Raw genomic sequence first — 22,212 nt, forward strand, 5'->3', positions numbered from 1 at the left:
TACCATGTCCTGAAAATTTCTTTGATATTTTTAAAGCCTGTTGCTATGGGAACCAGACCCCATAACAGAACAGCTTTTTGGTGCTAAGGAGGCCAAGAAATTCACTTAACAACAGGAATAAAGCCACAGAAAAATAGCTTGTATTCTTTTCCCAAAAGCAAACAAACAAACCCCAGAAGAAACCCTGATATCCTGAAGCAGCTTGGACCTGGATTACCAGATGGAAGGGGACACTCTGCTCTCAGGGCTTCATAGCCTGGCCAGGGAGCTCACCCTGTGCACACATGCACTGGTCCTGGCTCATACAGGCAAGAATAATCAGGGAATTCACAAGCATCTTTCTCTGAAATAATTCATATGTCTTTTTTTACTTTTTTTTTTTTCAATATGGAAAGGTTGAAATGATGTGATGTATTGGTTTATGGGCAAGAAAACACAAGTTTTGCTTCTCAGAACTGGATGTCCCCTTTGTGCTTTGCTAATACAGAAACTGGCAGAACAGGCATTACTTTGACGTTGGGGCTTGCAGCCCTTTTTCCTTGTGTCTCATGACTGAGTGAATCAACACCTAATTAAAGTCACATGAGGGACAGAGTAAAATGCTGTTCAGGCACTGATCCCTGTGAATCTTTGGAGAATTACTACTTACCTCTGTCTTCCTCCTTTTCCAAGCAACCCCGAACAGCTGTGGCTCTGCTTTTTTTGTTTTGGTTTCTTTTTTCCCCAGAGAAAAGAATAGCATGTAGACCACGGCTAAAGCAATGCTGCATATGCAGATAAATGAGATCTGGGGTAGGGGGATGGAAGACCAGGGAGTTCTCAACATAATCTTGAGGAATTGGAGTGATTTGAGTTTGTGCTGGGGATGATTTCGCTTAAAGCCTGAAAGTATAGTCCTTGTGCATTGGACACTCCTGGAAATTTAATTGAGAATGTGGACATTGGGCAAGGAACTTAGGAGTGATCTGTGGGCTTTCTTGGTATTTTTAATATTAGCTCTAATTTTACCACTTGTGGCTCATTATGAAGGTCCATAACGATTGCTTCCCATCTCTGAGTGACAAATACTTGTGTGGAGATTTATTAGGCTCTCAATTATCACTCGGTCATAAGTGCAGCCACCTTAATCAATTACAGGACCGTGGCTTACTGCCAAGGAATGCTCCAAGCCCCGTGCTGCCTTGCCTGTGCTGGATGACTTTCACCACCAAGGCCATATTTTTTCCCCTTTTAAAATTCACGAAACAAGTATTGCAGGATGTTTTAATCAGCAGCAGCAGATGTGTCCCTGCACCCCGAGGCAGCAGAGGCTGGTGGGTCGCTGCAGGGCTGTGCAGCAGTGCAGGGGCTGCAGCCGGAGCTTTGGTGGCTCTCATGTGCTGGCACCGGTGGTTTGGGCACTCCATGGGGTGGCATCTCCAGGCTGGAGGTATCCTGGCCACCTGCAGCCAGGCCAGGGGGTTTCAAGATGGAAAAAGCAGGCTCTGGGCAGATGCCCTGGCAGGGATCCGCTATATCCTGGCACCCTTAGCATGGCATCACCCACCCTGCTACAGCTCACAGGTTAGAAACCATGACATAAAAAAATTGCAGCTGTTTACATGCTAGTCTTTTGGCCTTTAAAAATGTATTTATTTTTAGATGTATCTGTCTGATTAAAAAAAAAAAAGAGCTTATTTAGATGTGTTTGCTTGGTGCAAGAATCAGCTGACATGTCAGCTACAGCACACCAGCAGTTCGGTTATGCACCTTGCAGCTTTTCTTTTAATGTCTCCTGAAGTAATATTGAAAATCTCAGTTTTCAGCAGTGCAAAAAGAATAAAACTGCCATAGTCCTTATGGTTTCTGAGACGTGCTTGAAAATAAAAGCCTTAAAGACACTCTAAGCTGAAGATAAATACAGGAAATTCAATATTTGTCTATTAAAAAATTGAAAATGTTAGAAGTATTCAACCAAAGTACCCTTAGTCCATCAGGAATCTTTCAAGGGTTTATTATTATTATTGTTAATATTGGTGTTGATAACAATAGTTGAGCCTCAGTGATTCCTAAGATGTCTTCATTTTCATGACAAGAGAGGTCTTGCAGTCAACCTTGACTCTTGTTTGTCTTTTCATTGTCTCATCTATTGATATTCACAGTTTCCAAAATAAAAAGCATCAATTCACCATTAAATTCCCTAAGCAGACTTTGCAGTTGATAAATCCGAGCTTGTGAGCTTAATTTTGTTTTGTCAGGTTAGTTTTGTGTGTGGATTTAAGGATTGTTGAACCTCTCGTGACATCTCCAGAGCTGCACAGCACAAAGGAGGGATCACAGACTGGTCCCCATAACCCTCCTCTGCTGCATTACATAATTCTGGGTGATTTTAGCAGTCTTTATTTCCAACAACTATGGTATTTCCAACTAGGTTCATCAAAAGTAGTTTGTAATGGAACTTTTTTCTCCCCAACTTTTCATTAAACACACAGAACACAGCATTTACACTTCATTTTTAATAGCTATAGCAGAAGAGTCTGCTCTGCAGACCCGAGTGCACAATAAAATAACTGTTTGGCAGGGGGAAAATGCCCTGTTGTCTTGCAGTACCAGTTGGTATTATGGAGGTTTGTTTGGTGTCCTATAGTAGATTGCGACTGGAAATGCAATACAGAACGAACACAAATGTTTCAGTAACTTAACCATGCATCAGATTTTTAATTTGATAGTTATTCTTATTTTCAGCATTTTTATCAGGACATGAAAAATTACAGCAGTGGATAGTCAATCTGCTGAGGTCTCCATGTTCTTAAAAGAGAGATAATTGCTTCATGTCTTACCCTCCAAGAATGCTCATAGGCAGATTTGTAGTTGCTGATGCTCCTTTACAATGCCAGTAGAGACAGTTTATTCCAGTCATGAGACCTTGTGCTGGTAGTGAGAATCCTGTGTATGGAGAGTTTATAAACTTGTTAATTTTTTTTTTAAATCTCATATCAAAAGCACTTTTTCCAGCATTTAACAATCTGGTTTCCTTTAAAGAATAGAGGGCTCAGGTTTTGAAACTCCTGAGGGCTGCTTGCAGTGATCTTTCTCATTGTTTGGGCTCTTGCTGACCTTTGGCTGGGCTTATGTTTGTGTCTGCAGGTTTGTATATGTGCTCTAGGTATGTATGGAAGGTTCATGATTTTAACATCTGCTCTCTTCCTCTCCGGCAAAGAGAATTTTTTTTTTTTTTTTTTTTTTTTTTTTTTTTTTGCGGGGATATAAAAATGCCCAGAAAGCACATTTGTTTAGAAGTCTGGCTCAGTGGTAATTCTACTAAGGCAAATATTCTGTAGAGAAATGGTATCCAAGTATTTCTAGTCAGATTTCAAATAAAATCCTAATTGGTTTCTCTTTTTTCATCTAGTGTGGCTTCCAGCTCCTACCTTTGTGCATTACTAAGCAATAAATATTTCTTGGCTCACTCACTGGCTCTTTGTTGTGTGCATTTACAATATGTGTGAGGGAAGCCTTTCTTTAGAGGAAAGACTGAAAAAACTTGTTAAGGCAGTGAAGACCAAAAATTAATTATTTCATTACTCTTTAGCCTGTGGTTGGAGCAAACTCTGTTGTCTGCTTGGTTTAAAATCAGATTATTTATACCCAAAAGCTGCATATGAGCCTTTGCATTGGTTTTAAGTGTTTTCAGAAATGCCTTTGTCTACATTGAAGGAAGTGGTTATGTTTGGTGCTGTTTGTTTTAGGGTTGTTTTGGTTTCTCTGTGTTTCAGAACATGCCCCCTCCCCCCCCAAGTTGGGCATGGGGGTCTGCAGAGGGTCCACTGGGCTCTGGGCTGCTGGATGTGGTTGAACACCATTGCCCACATCCTTCCCATCTGCAGCTGGGTGGATGTGCATGGATACTGAAATACCTGCCTGGCAAATGATGGGCTATCGCAGGAGATTTTGATAACTTCATTTTTTTGAGCTTGAGTGTTTTTCTGAAGCAGGGTAATATTACCAGCTTTAATTTTCAAGCTCAAATTTTAGACACCAAAAAAAAGGAAAGCTTCACCCTTTCAAAGGGTGAATATATACCTAGAGAAGAGGATGGTGCATATCTCATGTTAAAGATGCTCCAGTGTTTTCTTGGATATGGGAGTGGTGACAATGTGTATAAACAAACATTGAATATCTGAATTCCTTCCTCAAGCAATAAATATTCACTGATCTGGCTAAAGCATTGTTTACTCTTTGTACAATTTGAGTCTGTCTCTATTTGCAGAGAAATTCCTTCCAGTATTTTTCCTGGTCAGTTGTTGGATGGAGGCTGGGTCAGCTTTCAAAGCACTTCTTTTAATACGCATCAGGTTACCCTGATGGAAAATGGCAACCTTAGATGTTACTCCTGTAAATAAATGTTTACATAATACAAGGCACTTCTCAGCATTGCATGTCTAAGAAAAAAAGGTCACTTTTGACATCAGTAACCTTTAGAGAGTGGTGTCTTTGCCATACAGGTAAAGGAAGTTACTGTGCAGTGCACATTCCTTCCCTAGATCAAGAAGGTCGCTAGGAATGGTCAGATGTTATTGCTTTTGTCTCCTAAAGTTTGGCATTTTAAGCTATAAAGGCAAGATTTGGGCTTAAGGCATGGGTCTTGTAACCAGCACATGCCCAGTTTTGCTCATGTGAGTAATTCCATTGAATTCCCTAGTCATATATGAAAAGTCAAGTGTACAGTGTATGTGTTTGTGGCATCAGGGCCTCAATTCTTCATTTCTAAATGGGAAACTTCCTGTGAAGCATGGTAACAAAAGATAATGGTTTTATCTCTCTTTAGTTTTGCTGCTTTTATGTCAAAACACTTGTCCAGCACCAAACATAAAAATATTACCATCCTATAAAACAGCAACAAAACCATTGTGGTAGCAAGAGATTAAGGATTTCTCCCTGAACTTAACCCATGAGATGCATAGCAGAACAGGGAGCTTTGTGTTCTGCTTTGGAATCCATTCCAGATCACAAGCAACATCTATCCTCTTGGGATTGTATGGTCTTGGAATCAAAGTCCGTGAACAGGTGCACCAGTTCACCCCCTCTGTGATACAGGGGAACCATCAATATCATTGGGTTGTGGGATGCAGTGGAACTGAATATCCTGATGATAAATCTATTTTTGCTGCTTATGTATTTAAAATATTGGCAAAACTTGTAGGTTTTCAGACACTGGGGGAAAAAACCCAAAGTAGGAACTGTGATGCTGTAGCCTTCTGCCATCGTGTATTACTTGAATTTTATCCGAAGATCATACAGAATTAATAGTACGAGTGATTAGCCCCACTGATGCCTGTGACAGGACTAGATGGCTTTTAATATGCATTGCATTTTTGAACGCCCAATTCCTTCTTCACTTTCCTGTCTGTCTGTCTCATTCCTCCCCCACAGTTTAGAGATAAGTTTGTTAAATAGTTCGTTGCTATTTAATGTTTGTTAAAACGCACTTTGCTGTTGTGATGGTTGGGTACCCTTACTAGCATGACCCGGAGCACAACCAGGAAACCTTGTTTACAGCCGGCCGGCTTGGTCGGGTTTTCTTTCAGCGCATTATTTTGCGTATTTAATTTTTTCCCCGTCTGCGGCCATCCAATTGTCTTGCATGTGCCCGCTTCTTGCCGTGTAATATTGCTGAGCCCCCGCCGAGCGCACAGCGCGCTTTGTTCGCAGCGGGGAGGGGGAGCAGCAGCGGGCGGGATGCGGGAGCCGCAGCGGGGGCGGCCGGGGGCTGCTCGTGCCCCTTCCCCGCCGAGCCCCGCCTGGGGAGCGCTGCGGAGGCAGGGCCGGGGCGCGGGGTGCCGCGGGCTGGCGGCCGCAGGTGGCCCGCGGTGACAGCGGCGTCACATGATGGCTGCCAGCGCGGGCCCGGCCGCCCGCACGCCCGGCCTGTGCCGGCAGCATCCCGCCGCGGCCGGGAACGTGAGGGCTGGGGGGAACGTGAGGGCTGGGGGCGCCGGCAGAGCCCCGCCGCGGCCGGGAGCGTGAGGGCTGGGGGCGCCGGCTGCGAGGGGCCGCCCCGCTTCGCCGCCCCGTTCCGCGCCGAGCGGGCTGAATCCCGGCGCTGCGGGGACTCGGTCATGAGCCGCGGCCGGGAGCGGGCGGATGGATGGCACTGACAGGTCCGGGCTTCCCCCTGAGTGACGCTGATCTCTGCAGCAAGCCTGGAAGAGACACGAAGGAGCGGAGGAGACGGGCGCAGTTTCCTCGAGCAGAAATGCCAGGCTGTGCAGAATTGTGGGGCAGGATTTGGGTTATGAAACTCCGGGGCAGCGCACACGCAGCCGGGTGCAAACCCCGACACTGCTGTCCTTAAGGTGGTTTCTGTGCTCCTGTTGCTAGGATTAAGGCTTTGCATTGCAGCATGGAGAGTCTTTTGTTTGAGTTAAATTCAGACCTCTTGATATGTCACCTGACAGTCTTGTGGTTTTGGATGAATATGGCTCATTGCTATTATTAACCTGAGTTGGCAGCCAGGCACAACAGGAGTTTATAGGGATTTTGAAAAGTGGAACTGCTCGGGGGACAAAGATGCTTCCCAGGTATGGTTGCTGCACAGTTCTTGAGATAATTTTAATTATTTGGAAGCTTGTTATTTTCCCTGTGATGGAAATATTTATTTTCCAGAGATGTGAATATTCTAGAGATTTATTTTTTTATGATTCTCACTATCATTTTATGCTAAAATGATGCAATTTTTTTGCCTGAATTGGTTCTGTCTTGTAACTTTGCAAAGGGAAGTGCAGTCTGCTTGAATAATGTAATTTTGTTCAGTGCTAGTGAATTTACCTGATAGGAGCTGTGTCTCATTTGTGTCTGGTTTTAATTAAAAATATTTCAAGAGAGCATGACACTTGCGTGTGTATGTGCATATATCTGCATGCGTACATGTACCTAAATCAGCTAAAACCTGAACTTAAAACTTTTTGAAATGGCTTAAGTGAAGTAGTCCCAAAAATATTTTGTGAAATTATTAACGGTGATTTTAAATTCTGCAAGGCGTGTGAATAGTGAGGTTGTTCAACATACTATACACCTTTAACAAAATCTTCCCACCCATTTATTTTCAGTATAACACTCCAGATTATGATTACTGTGTTGACTAGGCTGCACCTAACCTGTCAGTGTTACATCTTTTTGCTTGTGGAAGAGCATGTGGCTCACGTATTAGACTTTAGAGTATAAATTAGGTATCTTAATGAGAGTCAAGTGACTCTCATTAGAAGGGAGAAAAAATGAAAACAAACGAAAGTCAGCTTTATATACAGATAAAGAATTGGACAGAGCCAAGGAGCTTGGCAGGCAGTTGAAGTTCAGGTCCAAGTTTGTTATACCTGTGAATTACCTGGCTGGTGTACTTTGTTCCTGGTGTACAATATGTACTTAGTATAAGCAGCACAAGTTTCCTGGAGCTCAAGAAGCGCATCTATTCCAGGTGAGGATTGCTAAGCTGGTAAATAATGAGACTGACTTAGAGATGGAGCAGGGTGCTGACCTCCACAGTGGTGGAGAAGATGAAAAGAGATGAAAAGCAAGGGGGCTTGGATTTGGTTTTTTGTATTTTAAAGGAACATTATTTCCATGGGATAAACCTGAAACGTGCAAGCAGTCAAGGGTACTTGTCGCTGAGATGATCCACCATCTGTCTATTCTTCCATGCTACCCAGAACCCAGGTCCTGTGACTTCTGTGAAAGCGCAGCTGAGGTCACCGTGGCAGAGGGCAGAGCCACCCGGGGCGCCGGGCGAGCTCCTTCGCAATCCAGCCTCGAGGGCTCCCTGCCTGCCCTGGCCGAGGCACCAACGCCGCTGTTCTGTGCAGAATCAGCAAGTGCTCACCACCGCAGTCACACAGCCCTGACATGACCTCAGCTCTTGTAAAGACAAATGTCTTGCAAAATTTTTTCTAAGTATAGGCCCCGTAGTTTTTCTACTTTAGGGAACTTTATTCCTCCTTACAGCCTCATGGTTGTGTTATGTCACCAGCACTTAAACGGAATCTCTCTCTTGAAATGCCAGCTTTGCAAATCAGCTGTGCAGCCAGGATCATCCTTGTCTTGTGAATCCTGAGAAAGTTCTTTTGTGTTTCAGCTGCTGTTGTTGAAGAAATAAATAACCTGCCCATGCCTCTAAGAGGAGATGGTCTTCCAAAGCTGCAAGCATCATTAATACACATTGCAGTTCTGTTTTCGTTGTTTCCAAATTAGTTGTGATCTTTCAGAATGGTCTGTGCAGCTGTTTGTACAATAATGGTCAAATAATAAGTGAATTACTGAAATGCAGTAGGAAGGTATTAAAGTATGTACAAGACCCTCCCCATTAATCCTGTATTCTCAACTTTTGTTGTATCATCTCAAAGCCAAAAGAAAAAAATCTAATAAGAGATAATAGAAATCCGCAGAGGCATTTGGGGAGAAGAACAGAATTCCTGGTTGGAAAAGTCATTTCAGGGCTGAGAGGAGTATGATAGGATGGTTGGACTTCGTTCTGGACTTGATCACCCCTCCCTGTAGCAAAGTAACTGCAGGATCCCATACACTGGGCTGTATAGGTACAGGTGAGTGTGCTTTGATGTGGCTGTACATCTCCATGGAAGGTGGAGATAATCTGAAATCCCAGTGCATTCAGTGGAACAGTCTCATATTTACAATGTTAGCTCTTCATGACACATGCAGCCTCTGTCAAAGGTTTGGGTAGTAGAAGTTGGCTGGGTCTAAGCACCACTGGAACAAAGGTAATACCTGGAGAATCATCCACAGGTGCTGGAGATCAGCTCTGGAATCCCTGTGCCTCTGTTCTGATGCTCATCTAGCAGGAGTGAGGGAAGATGTTTCCTTCTGCCAGCGCCTGCGAGGGGAGCACGGGACAAGGTGGGCCCGTCTGCTCTGCCGGGCTGTTCTATCACCCTTTAAAAAGGTGCTAACATGTAAACCATGCAGAACAGATAAGCTGGCATAAACTATAAATATCATTTGCGTAGATGCATTTAAAAATAGTTCCAAGTGATTCATCACCAGGCAATTTTTATAACTATGGGTAACATGATGTAGGAAAACAATAGTTTGACTGATAGTTTCAGCTTACTTTTTACATGTTTAGTCCTATTCTGGTTTTGAGCAGCCTTACTTTTTAGAAAACTCTTTTCTAGTTCCTACCTGCTTAATATCTTGATCGTTTTGCTTCAGTTGCTTTATTTTAAGATTTCTAAAGTATCTGTTTTTATTTAAAAGTAACCAGATGCTATCTAAGCCATGTTAATATAAACAGTTTTAAAAGTAGTCTCAGCCAGGAGGGATGATAATACTAAGCTAAACCTTTAATGTAATGAAGAAGTGTTGTTCATGTCTTAGGTGGGAACGAGGAGGAAGGAATGTACTGGGATTCAATTACAGGGGAAAATACTGTATTTTAATTGTTGGAGTGGTAACAAAGGATTTCTGTGTCTGTTGTGTCATCTATTAAAACTTGCACAGAGGAAATAATACCAATTTACAGCCATTCAGTTCTTGCTGAGAAACATTGATGGTGGTAGTAAACTCCAGGAATACAAGAAAATTAATCCTTAGAGAGCAGTTGGAATTCAGGATTGCTGTGAATCTCTGTAGTAGAGGTGGCAGGAGGCATGAAATGGATTTGTAAATGTAAGCTACAGGTAATATTCCTGGTGACTGAAGGTAAAAAAGGCAGAAAAGCAGAAAAGATGAAAAAAGGGAAGAGCTGAACAACAGTAGGGCTTAAGTTTGAATGTGCATTAAAATACCATTTTTCAGATCTTGGTCTCATTGTTGCTAGTTTCTAATAATTCCATCATTAATCATAAGAAATTTTCCCTTTCTCTCCCAAATAATTCCTTTTCTTTTGCACTCTGTACTTGTATGAGGGTCTGTGCAGGGGCATTGAATTAGATGTCCTCTAGAAGACCCTTCCAACCTCAACCAGTCTGTCATGGTGTGAGAGCTGGGTTTTGTTTCTAAAACATCCCATACGGCATTTATATGTCTACAGATTTCCACTCCATCTAAGTATTTTTGGACATCTCATTCTAGAGGAATCCCCAGTTGTATAGTGGGGATCTCCACAGGAGCAGAGTCCTGCTTAGAAGGAATTTGTTTGTCACCAATTTTTCTCTTGCTCCATGCCCAAACTCACAGCACTGTGTGACAAAGTCACAAACACTTTTACTGGTGAAAGGTATTTGGGGTTTTCTTGGTGGTAGTTCTTATGGGATTTTTTGCCCTGGGTTAATTTTGGGGTTTTTCTTTAGATCTAATACGTTTCAAGGAAAGATCAAAGAGTGGCAGATAGGTGATGTGGGAAAAAGTCCTCATCAAGAACCTGTCATTTCTAGAGAAGTGTGGGAAATGGAGACTCACCTTTCATTATCATTGCTAGAACATTTGATTCTATGTCTCCTGCTTTTCCTGTAGGAATCTCAAGAAAACATCAGTTAAATGTCAAAGTTACTTTCCATTTATAAACAGAACTAATTATATTCAGAAGATCTAGGTCAGTTTTCATCTGCCTGAAGAGGAGCGCTGGAGTGCTGCCCTGTTATATTTGTTTTGAGAATGCCTCTTGCATGCAGGAATTTTATGTTTCTGGGGATAATCTATTCAGATATCAAGCTTAACGGTATTTTAAATCTGCTAACAACAAAAGCAGAGCTCTGTGTCCTGCTTCCCCCTCACTGGTGGGGGTGAGTTGGAGGTGCCAGGCTGCCTTCTGTTTACTGTCTGTCTGAATGAACTTTCCCCCAGCTCTCTGAAAGGCTCTTCTGGTTTGGGAAGTGGCCTGCTATTGCCAGGGAATGTTTTTGTAAGGCTGAAATGTGCTTAAGGATGCTATTATGTAACAGAGATAGCGCTTCTTTGGAATTATCACAAATTATGATGGATAATAGCTACTAAATTCTTGTCTAGAGAAAGTTAAAATGTCATGTGAAGAAGCTGAGAAGTAAACAAGCTCTTGTTACTTTCATCAAATATGTTTCTGAATACAGCAAGAGTTTTATATTTAGCTTTCCCTCCTCTTAGTGTGTAATCTGCTCTTGGAGCTTTTTATAAGTAGACTTTCCTAAGATCTGGAACAGCTATTGCCTTCTTTGCCAGTAATTTCAAAGTCAAATATCAAAAGTACTAGGTAATGGAAGACATGCTTTTGTCTGAGTGTGAAGGAAATTCAAACGCATTGCAAGGGTGGAGCAAGCAATAGCACCCTTTTGGCAAGCAAGTCATTGTTATTGTCACAGTTTCTTTATAGGAGCCACAGTGGCCTATCTGGAAAAAATGTTTGTTTCTGGACTTCCGCTGGTTTCTCTTTAATATATGGAGGCTGTTCCTCCAGGAAGCCAGTTTATCCAGTGGTCCTCCTCACTTGTAGCCAAAGTCATACTCTTAGCAGTTACCATCCCCAGCTTTAGTGCCTTTTGTGCCTCTCAGCTGCTAACACCCCAGGCATGTGTCAAACTAGGGGCTTTGTTTTCTTACATTTTCTGAAATGCAAGATGGAGGTAATTAGGAGAGCCTCCAGTAAGTGTAAGCTTGGCTCTGAATTTATCACTGTGCTTGGGTTTTGGTACAGAGTTTGCTCAGCTTGGTGTCCTCATTTCATGTGGGCATTTCATGCTGCAGGTAACACTCGGCTTTAGGTGTCCAAATGAGAGGGTATGTGGCTCTTTGCCCCCAAATCTAGACATGAAGTTATTTCAGCTCAAGTTGCTCAAGGTTTTCTTTCTTGTAATAAGTTGATTTGGACATTTGTTGCACACCATCTTCTCTGCAGCTTCTGTTTTTCTCTCTTGTTGCTACATGGTGGGGATGGGCAGATTAGGAAATAGATTCCATCTCAGGAGAATGTGTAACTGTATGTCTTGATGCTTAGTTTCACCTTATTGTAACTACATGAGCTGTAAAACTTGTGTATCTATACTGAACAGCCTTAAAAGCTTCTGATAAGTGATGATGGCTTTGGTGGTCAAATGGATTTTCTGCTGTTACAGAACTTATTGGTCACATAAAATGTGGGTACAGAGCAGGAAACCCTTTGGGTGCTGAGTTAGAGAGGAAATTTTACTGTTGTCTTGGAGTCTAACATGCCAGGTTTAACCCGTGTTATGGGTGTCGTTCGGCTGAAATACGTGTACAGCTTCTTGCAAATTGGGAATCTGTATCCTTCATTAATGGCTGGAAAGTTCCAGTGCCTTGTTTCTGGCTTCTTGAAGTTCACGCTAACACTGCTTGCCTAAAAGCCAAGAATAAGGAAGACAGAATTTCACTTGATCTAGGAAATGGCTTGTAAACTAGCTGAAAGATGATCCATGGTGGTTTCATGGGTACAGCAGGTATCTTGTTTCCTATCTTCCAAGAATTGAGATGGTGTCAGTGAAAATGGATTCCCAAGCCAAGAGATGACAATGCTTGCTAGTCTTTAAAGTGATGGCTGGCTTTTTAAAGTGAAAATTTAAGATGGTGACTACAAAGCACCCTTAAAGAGAAGATTATGGAATGGTTTCCAAGCCTGATCCATGCAAGTTCTCCCTGTGAGACCTCCTCTGGAGTATGGCACTAGGGAAGGTTCTAAGGCTTCAGGAAAGCTTCCCTTGGAAACCAGTTTGGGAATAGGTGTCTTAGGACTGCTTTGTGTGGTTTGCTGACCATGCCCTTGAGTCACCGTGGCTTATGTGGAGAGAACCAGGTGGTTCTCTCAAACCGCCCTGGGTTTTTTTGGTGTCTTTAAACACAAAAGCTGAGTTCTATGACGTTGATTTTAGATAGCTGGAACATGAAAACATCAGAAGACAGAGCACAAGATCTATTAATGCTGCACACATCATTTTGTGCAGTTGTAGAGGAATGGTGCAGTTTATGACAGTGTAATTTGGCACATGTAGGGGAAGAAAAGAAAACAAAGACTGTAGTTCTGGCTACAGGATCAAAGGGTTTGATGAAATGGCATTGAATTTTCTGGACTCTGTTTTAATCAAGTTGTATATGCAGGTGATGTAAAAAGAACAGTGTAATAAAGAGTTGTGGTAATTGATCCTTCTGCTCTTTTCTTTTTCAATTAAAGCTGGCCTTTGCCGGAGTTTGACCCAAGCCAGATCCGACTGATTGTGTATCAGGACTGTGAAAGAAGAGGACGGAATGTCTTATTTGATTCCAGTGCTAAAAGAAAAATAGAGGATGTTTCAGTGTCGGTGAGTATTTTGCAATTTACATGTTTATAGTTGTATTTTTTCAAATGGCCAAGTTGATAAATTGCATATGTTCTGTTTTATTCACATTGACATTTAAATGTTGGTTATATGCAGGGCTATATTTAAATGCCTGTTAAGTTACAAATTATTCAGGCTTCAGTGGTTTCACTCTTACCAGCTTTAAATACTATAGTGATCTCTTTATTCTGGGATTTATCTACTTTCTGCTCTTGCAGCGAGAAGGATTCCTTCCTGGGGCTGCAGCAAGCAATGCTGGAGCTTGAAACAGGGCCTGAACTGGGATTTAGTGATCTAGTTGCCATGGTGGGGTCTGCATTCTTAATGAGAAGGTCTCCCCAGCCCTGTGTCCTCTTATGTCCTGTTTGCTTAACTTTGTCATTGTTGTTTGTATGCTTTGCTGACAGTTTTTTCACACAAAGTTACTTGAAAACTCTGTTTTTCCTTTTGGCATGATTTGTGTAGTAATCTATTAATTGAAACTGAAATAGATGAGGTCAGATGAGGATACTTCCTTCTAAGGGCTCTGGACAGAAGATTCATTTCTGGGCACAGTACTACTGAAAGTGGTGGTGTGAGGCTGGACAACTTATTTCGCTGCTTTGAGCTTCCTTTTCACCATTTCTAAAAACATTCACAAATAATTTTAAGCTCTGCAAGCAGAAAGCATGGTGTGAATTGAAATTAATGATTCCAGCTGCTTTTACCTATAGGACTTACGGAGGTCCCTCTGTAAGCAGGAGTACACAAAATAACACATTACCCCCAAGCCCTGGTTTTCCTGTTGGGTATTGGAGTACAGCAAGATTTTTCATTCAGCTTTCCAAACTCTTCCAGCCTGTTGCTCTTAGCCCTGGTCTCAAGTGCTGTGTCCAGTATCCAAACCTCTGGAGTCTGTGTCTTACCAGGCACAAACTTCTAGGCTTCTCCATTGCTTACTCCAGTGCTTTTATAGCCATGAATCAAGATTCAAATTTCCTAGTTTTTATAGGGAATTTGTGAAATAAGCAGGTTTCACAAATGTTAAAAAATGCATCTTTCTTTTTTGTTTAAACTTGTTCGAATGGTTCTATTAGTTCCTGTTCTTCCTGATGTTCTTGCCAGGAAGACAGGTTTTTAAAGACAGGAGATCTTTAGAAGTGGTTTATTGGTATGAATTGCTGGCTGTACTTACCACCGTTACTTCATTAATAAAAATAACTTACAGTGTAAATCGTCTTGCCAGATTTAAATTAATTTCTTGAAAGTCTAAAACCTCTTTAAGATAGATGTGTACTTGTCCACTGAACATGCAAACTTCACTGTTTTGGGTTATTTCAGAAAGCTCATTGACTGGCATCTCAACAGCAACAGGATAAATGGCTGATAATGGAGCTGATATGGTTCCATATGAATCTTCCCTTTTTCTTTGCTAAAGGGGAGGGAAACAGCTGTAGTCACCATCTCCACGCGAAACTAGTGGAGGGAAACTCTTTCCAGGGCATTTGAAATACCCAGAAGTCATCTGTAGGAACTTGATAAATTTGTTTTTCGTAGTATTAGGATTCTTTGAAAGTGGATATATTGAAGCATTTGCTTGCCTTGTGCCTGCTTACTCCAGCATTCAGATAATGTCATGTAGGCAAAGCTTTTCTCATAAAACAAAAGTTTGCAGGTAAAAACATGCAGAAGAGTCTTTGGCTGGGCTTGATCAAGTGAGCTCAGTGTGGGTTTGTGCCATGAGCAGGATGTACTGGCCATTTTCAAGGAATTGCATTGTTCCTTTCTCTTGCTCTTTATCATGATTTTCATTAGCAAAGACACACCCTGCCTATACAAAGCCAGATCTTGGCTCTAAGCACATTCCAAGGCACTCTTGCCCTTTTGCAGCCAGCCATGTGTGGGCTGGGCACTCTCTGTTCTGAAAGGGTATCTGTTCAGCACCCCACTTTTTGTGCAAGGCTTTCTGCATCTCTTCCCTCTCACCCCCCATTTCCTAATGGGACTTATACCTCTGGATTGCAAATAACATCGGGGAGACATTTGCAAGAGTGCCTGGCAGTGGCCAGAGTGTTCTGGTTCAAGTCAAAGCAGTCTAACACAGAGAATCAAGAGGGTTTCACTTTGCTTTATGGTGCTGTGCTCTTCAGTTCCCATTTTCTGTTGTTTATCAGACATGAAAGCAATTATAATTTAAGAGTTGTATGCCTGCAGCAAGGTGAGATGTATTTTGGTCTGTTTTATATGTATAATCTCTACATATGTTAAAAGTTGTGTGTGGTGGGCTGAAGTTGAACATGGCTCAGGCATTTGAATTCTGTAAGGGAGGGTGTGGTCATAAAATTTAAGGAGCATCGGAGAAAATGTTTGCAGACACAGATGTTTCAAGAAATAAAACAGTAAGCTGTGGATTTTTGATCAGTGAAAACTGCTGAGTTTGTGTTCACACCAAGCTGGTCTCTCATTAGTAAAACACTGCTAGGTTCATCTTACCCGTGAGGGAAATGTGGCTATAACACAAATAAGGACCTTTTGTTTTCATTGGATATTAATTCAGCTTCTTCATGTCTTCAGTAAAGATAAATATTAAGTAGACAAGAATTTGGGGAGGGTTTTGCACAGCAGGACACTGAAAGCAGTCAAGAGTTTACAGCGTGGCCATGACAATATTTTAGTTGCTCAGAAGTCCTGACTCCCCCAGCTTTGCTAGAGCAGCAGCCGGTGGCTGGGGCCATTCCCAACACCGGGAATGTTGGCCCAAGGCTGTGCCAGGCAGAGATCTGCCTCAGGCAGCTGTGGGCACTTTGCATGTGGGAGGCAGAGAGATCCCCTTTGTGAGTCCTATACCTTTTTTGGTGCTAAGCAGGAGAGGTCCTTCCCCAGCTTTCCAGGGGATGGGCTATTGATCAGCTGGGCACTGGAACAGAGGCGAAAGGCTGCTGTCTCCCAAACATCAGAAAATTGTGTGTCTGAGTTCTGCCAGGATATCCCAGGAGGAGAGTGGCTGCCCCTTCCAGCCCTGTGTCACTAGGTCATGAGCAAATGCATCAGAACAGCCATTTGCACACTGAATGTACCAGGGCAGTATGTGCTATGAGGAAGAGGCATTGCTGGTGGCTTTACTGAACAGCCTCTGTCCCCACCCAAGCATCCACATCCCTTGGATTTTTGGGCATCAGAGAACTTCTGTGGGGGTTCTTTGGTTCTTTCTCCAAAGAACCCAAGCTTGTGGGTTTGAGCCTCTGTCTCCTCTAGAGAGTTATTTTTTTTATTCCTCATAGCAGTAAGTATCTCATTTCTAATGAGACTCTGTTACTTGGTGTGCAGGTGATAATGTTACAAGCTATGACTGGTTTCTGCTGTTCAGCTTTGTTCTGTGCTCGTCTGCTCCTTTTGCTCTGACACCTCCTCTCCTTCTCTCTGCTCCCAGGTGCCATCAGCCCCGCTCTCCTCCCTGTGCCGTGGGCTATACCGAGTTCCTGAGCCAGGAGCTGTGTGTGAGCACAGGTGTGCTCCTCAAAAAACTGTGGCACCAGGCCTCCTTTGAATTTCAAATAAGCACAACAAGCAGCTCCTTTTCCTGCTTAAGGTGCAGCAGCCAGGTGGCCCAGCCACTGCTGGGCTGTCAGCCTCAGCTCTGCCTTTGCCTGTGCTTGGTTGGCTTCCCAACCTTGACACTGCATCCAGACTCAGCTCACACTAAGGCTGGCTTGTGTTTTACTGTGTGGTGCAGGAATTATGTCCCCATAACTGCCAGTGTGCAAAGGCCAGCTGAAGTATGAGGAGTTTGCCTCCAAGGGGTGGTAATTGATTGGGATAAGGATGCCACAGGAATGGTGCCACAAGGGAGGAATGGGGAGTAAAGTAAAGAAGAAGCTGAAAAGGGGAACCTTGGATCATGGCTTCCTTGGAGCAGGCAAAATGAGTTCAGAGACAGGGATTTAGTGTCTCATTCTAATGCTCATTTTCCTTTCTGTTTTGTCCAGTGGGGATTTATGACAAGAGAGTGGTTAACACTGGGGATCTGGCTGGAGACAGGTGCTGATGGGACATGTAAGACCTAAAAGATTTCCTAAGTTTAAAGATCAGCCTAGAGGAAGATTTGAAGTACAGGGGGGAAGGAGGGGTGTCAAGGCAGCATGAGGAAGAGAAGGGAGGAAAAAAATGGAAGGATCCAAACTGCACTGTGCTGAGCAGAGATCTAGAGTTTGGGCTTGTGGTAGGAAAGGAGAAAGACAAGGAATCAGAGAAGGGCAGTGACTTGTTGACAGGATCTAGAGGCAGAAGAAGGTTTTCAGAAATAGCATTTGTTTTGGTTTTCTGAAGAAATGAGAGACCTAGGGTGCAGAATTTGAGATGTACAGGTGCAATAGTGAAGTTCAATTTGGAGAATGGAAAGTTCACCTCTTCCACGAATTGTCTTTATCTTTGAATAATTTCAGTAAAAGGTCATATGATACTTGATCTCCTTCAGCAGCAATTTCTTTTACTCTGAATGTAATATTTATCCCAAAGCCGAGAAATGGCGTGCTGTTTGAAACAAGCCAGGATTAGCCACGTGTTCTTCTATACTTCAGCACTGGATAAATGTTGTACAGCAAATTGCTTTGAGGGATTAGTAATTGGATAGTGAGCCTTTTGCTTTTAGGTGAGTTGTGTGAAATGGAGACTCTGGACTCTGTCTGGCTCTCAGGGCAGGTTTCAGTGAGCGAAGCGGAGCAGATGGATAAAGCTGTAAGCACAGAGATCAAGTCCCACCTTCTTAGCTCAGCTTATTCTCTCTAAACAGACATGGAAAAATACTAGAGGAGTAAGGGAGCACGGGGTTGTTTTGACTTCTTTCACTGACCTCTGAGTAATAGAGGAACTCGACAGCTGTAGAAATGAAGATTGCAGCATTTGGCAGCTGCATTTTAAGAAAGGTATCTGGATTTTGCATGAGCACTTGAAGGGGAGGAATGAGTGCCTGTTCTGGTTACTCCCATGTGTTAGGTGGATACATACATTTCATTGCACATACAGACCAACTCATAAAGAGTTAATTTATCTGTTTTGAATTTATTTTTATTCTGGAAAGCCTGTTTTGAAAATCAGGAACAGAGCTCTTGAAGAGTAGCAACTTTGCTTGGAAATAGAGATTTCTCTATAACTGCCAGTACAATGGTATTAGAGCACCTGCTGTTGCAGAGGTAAAAAAGAGTAAAGCATATGATGACATTTCTTTTCCCTTCTGTCACTCACTCACAGCCCTAACACACCTACACAGACTCTGATATAGTTCAACACACCAGGCTCCTTTCAACTTGTTATCCCCAAAGCAAAACCTGCCCAGCAGAAATTCCTCTTCCTATTCACAGCACTGGGCATGTTTTTCCCACTTGCTGAGGAGAATAGAGAGTTTGTGTCAAAGAGTTAAAAGTCTTTGCTGACAGATGTGGAGAAAAGAGACTCCAGGAGAGGAACTGAGGAAGAAAATAACTTTGTACCCTATAGCCTATAAAGCCATTTTACTTTTTCTTCAGAACTACCTAATAGGTCTCCAAGGCTTTCAGCAAACAATGACCTCTAATGTCAAAACTGGGACTGCCAGAAGTCTTTGGAGCTGGGTGGTATCTGCAGTGAGCTGGCAGGGAGAGAACAGAGTGTGACCCCAGCAGGGAGAGCAGGGTGGCAGCCAGGAGTGGAGCTGCCCATGGCATCCTTCCAGCAGATGTTCTGCTCTCCAGCAAAAATGGGTATTTCAGAGCACTCCAGCACCACCCTGCCCAGGGATTGGATTTGATGCAGCTATGTCTAATTGGGAAGAAAATTCACAGCTTTGAAACATTGCCCTGTATAGTTCTTAAATAATTAGGTTACTTTTTTATTTTTGGAAACCTAGCTTGAATGTCTTTGGAATATTATGTGAGAATGCAAGTAATCCCACTCCTTTGATGGATAATATCTTGAGATTTGTAGCATCTAAAATTTCATTGACATTTGAAGTCAGAAATTGGAGAGGAGAGGGTCACTGCAAGTACTTGATCTCATTGTCCAAGGAGTTCATCTTAAACATATGCTAAGTTTGTGAAAAAGAAAACACCAAAATTCATCAGTGATTTGCATTTTAGGGGGGATTTACTGTTCACAAGGTTCTGAAGGTTCTGAAAAGTGGGAGCTGAAAGATTCTGACCTCATTTAAAGACTCCTTGCAGGAGTTTTGGTTCATTAAACTCCACTGCAAAGACCAACCAGCCATTTTCCTGGTTAGCTATTTAAATTAGGCAACTATTACTGCAAGTTACCCGACCACCCAGTGGATCTGGGAAAAGCTGCTGTGCAGAAAAATGCAGTGATAATGAGAAGAAATTACGTAAAAGCAATTGATTTACAAACTCAGCCTATTCTTTGTAATGCACAGAATGCATTTCTACAGTCTCAAGGAAGCTTAGTTATAATTGTAACATTTTAGAAGGAACTTTCAACATCTGATGGAAAATGCAAGCTGAAATGTGGTTTGCCTGCAAAAGCTGCTGTAACCCTGTGGATTGTATGTGGTTTTATCACATGATGCTTGCCTAGCCTAGGACATTGTTGTTTGTGTCAGAGATAAAATGCAATTCTAGTTCACGAGCTCCTACTGAAGTCATATGATGATCGTTCACATGTTCCAGCCATTGTGCACTGTGCTCAAGCCACAGATCCTCAGTAGCCATTAGCAAATCTACATATTGCAGGATTTCAGCCAGCTCTCTGCGATGTCGAAAGGAGAGGGCACTTCTGTGTGTCAGGAAAGCTGACAGGGCTGGGGAAAGTGAGCACTGCCCTTCCCTCTGCCACTGGGACTTACTAATTTCTCTGCACATTTTTCCTTGAGGCTTTCTGTGGCAGCAGCTCTCTGAGGGAGCAGCAGTGAAGGCTGCCACGTGGGGCTTTGTAACCCTGACCATTTTCTGCTGCTTTGCTAAACCTCACCCACAGTTAGGGCCAAATTTAAGTCACCTGTCCCTAAAACAGTAACCTGGACAGCCTAGGACAGAGGCATGGGGTCTCCCATCCCTCCACAGCAGTGAGGCCAGTCATCTTTTCAAACAGCTGTTGCTGATTATTGAGCAGTCATGGAGTTACTGATGTGTGCCTTGGCTATTTCACACTTTTCTTTATGTCTTTTCCTTAGAAGTTGAGACATGGCCATGTTTTTGGATGAAGGCTTGAGGCAAGGAGCTGTGAGTCCAGAGATGAAGCTGTGATATATAACAGCACTTCTGTGTTCCCATCTGTCCCTTAAACCTTGCTTTCAGCAGGGTTTGCTTCCAGCTTGCTCTTGCTGGTTTGGTGATTGTGTAGGAAATGGTAATTAAAGAAGTCTTAGGGCAGAGTTAGTCTGGAATTCTGAGCAGTGTAGACTATTTCTGTCTCCCAGTGCTGCCTACCAGCAGATGTAAATAATGCCAACCTTACGGGGGTGTGCTGAAGTGTAACGAGTGTGTGAAAAATACATTGAGATCTTTAGGTGAAGAGGGTTGGCAATGCCAATGCTGTGTAAACTGCATTAACTTGGTGGATGCTGATTCTGCTCAGGATACTGGGATTCTCAAGGGGAATCACAAATGCTTTTAAATAGTGAATGAAACATAGTGAAGCATCTCCCGTGCCAGTGATTGATAATTCTCTGTGTGTAGAGTGGACACAGATCCTGCCCATCCTGTACATCAGTCCCAGCTTCATCTGGGCCCTCTTAAATTCTCCTCTGCTCTGCTTCCTGTCTGAATCTCTATCAGAATTTACCTTTTGGATTGATTCTCCATAATTTTGCAAATCTTTTTTTCCTTCTCTGTAACAACTGTGTTTCTCAGTGTTGTCCATTTTCAGCCTTACAATTCCCTCCTACAGAAAACGTAAGGAATGTGTCACCTCTATGCCACTCTTGAGAAAGACTAGGAGGCTTAGACACAGCTAGGGAGAGATCTGTGGAAAACAGGATCTTTTCTCTCCAGTTGCCCATGTAACATGAATCTCCTGAATTCTGTATTGTTCTTGCTTGATAACTAATGGTGAGCTGCTCCTTCCTGTGTGCTGCTTACACTCCTGTGTCATCTCCACTCCAGCAGGCACAGGGAGTAAGGTGAACATTGCCATCTTTCCTTTAAATGCTTTGGTACCAGCGTCTCTCCTAATCTTGGGTCTAAAAAGGTCTGCTTAAGAAGATGGAGTTGTAGTGACCTGTTGGCTTCTTGCTAATTGAAAGTAAAAGAGCTCAGCTTTCATTTGGACAGCCAGGCTGCCAGAGATATGGTTATATGTTGTATTACCTATTTCCTGGGGCATGAGCCTTTCAGCTGTTAAATATCTTACTTAAACAGGTAAGTACAATGATACTAACAGTAATTTCAGATCATGGGTCTTAGCGTGTCAAATGTGTTGTCTTTATTTCAGAAACTGTGCAGTGATGCTCAAGTGAGAGTTTTTGGGAAATGTTGCCAACTAAAGCCTGGAGGAGACAGCTCTTCTTCTTTGGATAGTTCAATCAATTCATCCTCCTCATTCTCTGATCCAAAAGAACAATGCCCAAAATACCAGGTGAGTCACTTTTTTTTCCTCTCTCCATAATGCATGTCAAATGCTAACAGCAGGTGAGGCACGACTGTTTTAAAGTACTTAAAATGAGAGACTGGCGGTGGAGAGCAGTTTTCAGTCAGAACCAAGACCTTGGTTATGACTCAGGAATGTTTAACACTTTAGCTTTGGGTATTATCAAGTCTAAAACCAACCAGCTGGTTCTCTTGGGATGTCCTGAATGGCAGCAATTTCTCCAGGGCATTTGTTCCATTTTGTGATGCAGGTGATAACACTCATTTGATGTGATCAGACTAGGCACAAATATCTTGGTGTAGATGAAATAGTCTATTTTATTGTCAATTGCCAGGGAAATAGCAGAGAGACACATTGTCTGTAGGGACAGTCTGTGTAGCAGCTTTTTAAGGGATTTGGTGCACTTGAGGTCCATTTTATATAAGAGATTTTG

General features: G+C 42.7%; 1 protein-coding gene across 3 annotated transcripts in view; it reads left to right on the forward strand.

The window, feature by feature from the left end:
- Positions 1–22,212, forward strand: part of FNIP1 (folliculin interacting protein 1) — a 64,316-nt gene that overhangs the window by 13,909 nt on the left and 28,195 nt on the right. For 2 of the 3 annotated variants that reach the window (XM_030284264.4, XM_030284267.4), the window contains exons 2-3: positions 13,085–13,211; positions 21,624–21,767. In XM_030284264.4, coding sequence (XP_030140124.3) covers positions 13,085–13,211; positions 21,624–21,767 — 271 coding nt within the window. Of the gene's footprint in view, positions 1–5,473; positions 6,561–13,084; positions 13,212–21,623; positions 21,768–22,212 lie in introns of those variants that run through there. The other variant, XM_030284265.4, reaches the window with a different exon arrangement.

This window comes from Taeniopygia guttata, chromosome 13, assembly GCF_048771995.1.
Source record: "Taeniopygia guttata chromosome 13, bTaeGut7.mat, whole genome shotgun sequence".
NCBI lineage: Eukaryota > Metazoa > Chordata > Aves > Passeriformes > Estrildidae > Taeniopygia > Taeniopygia guttata.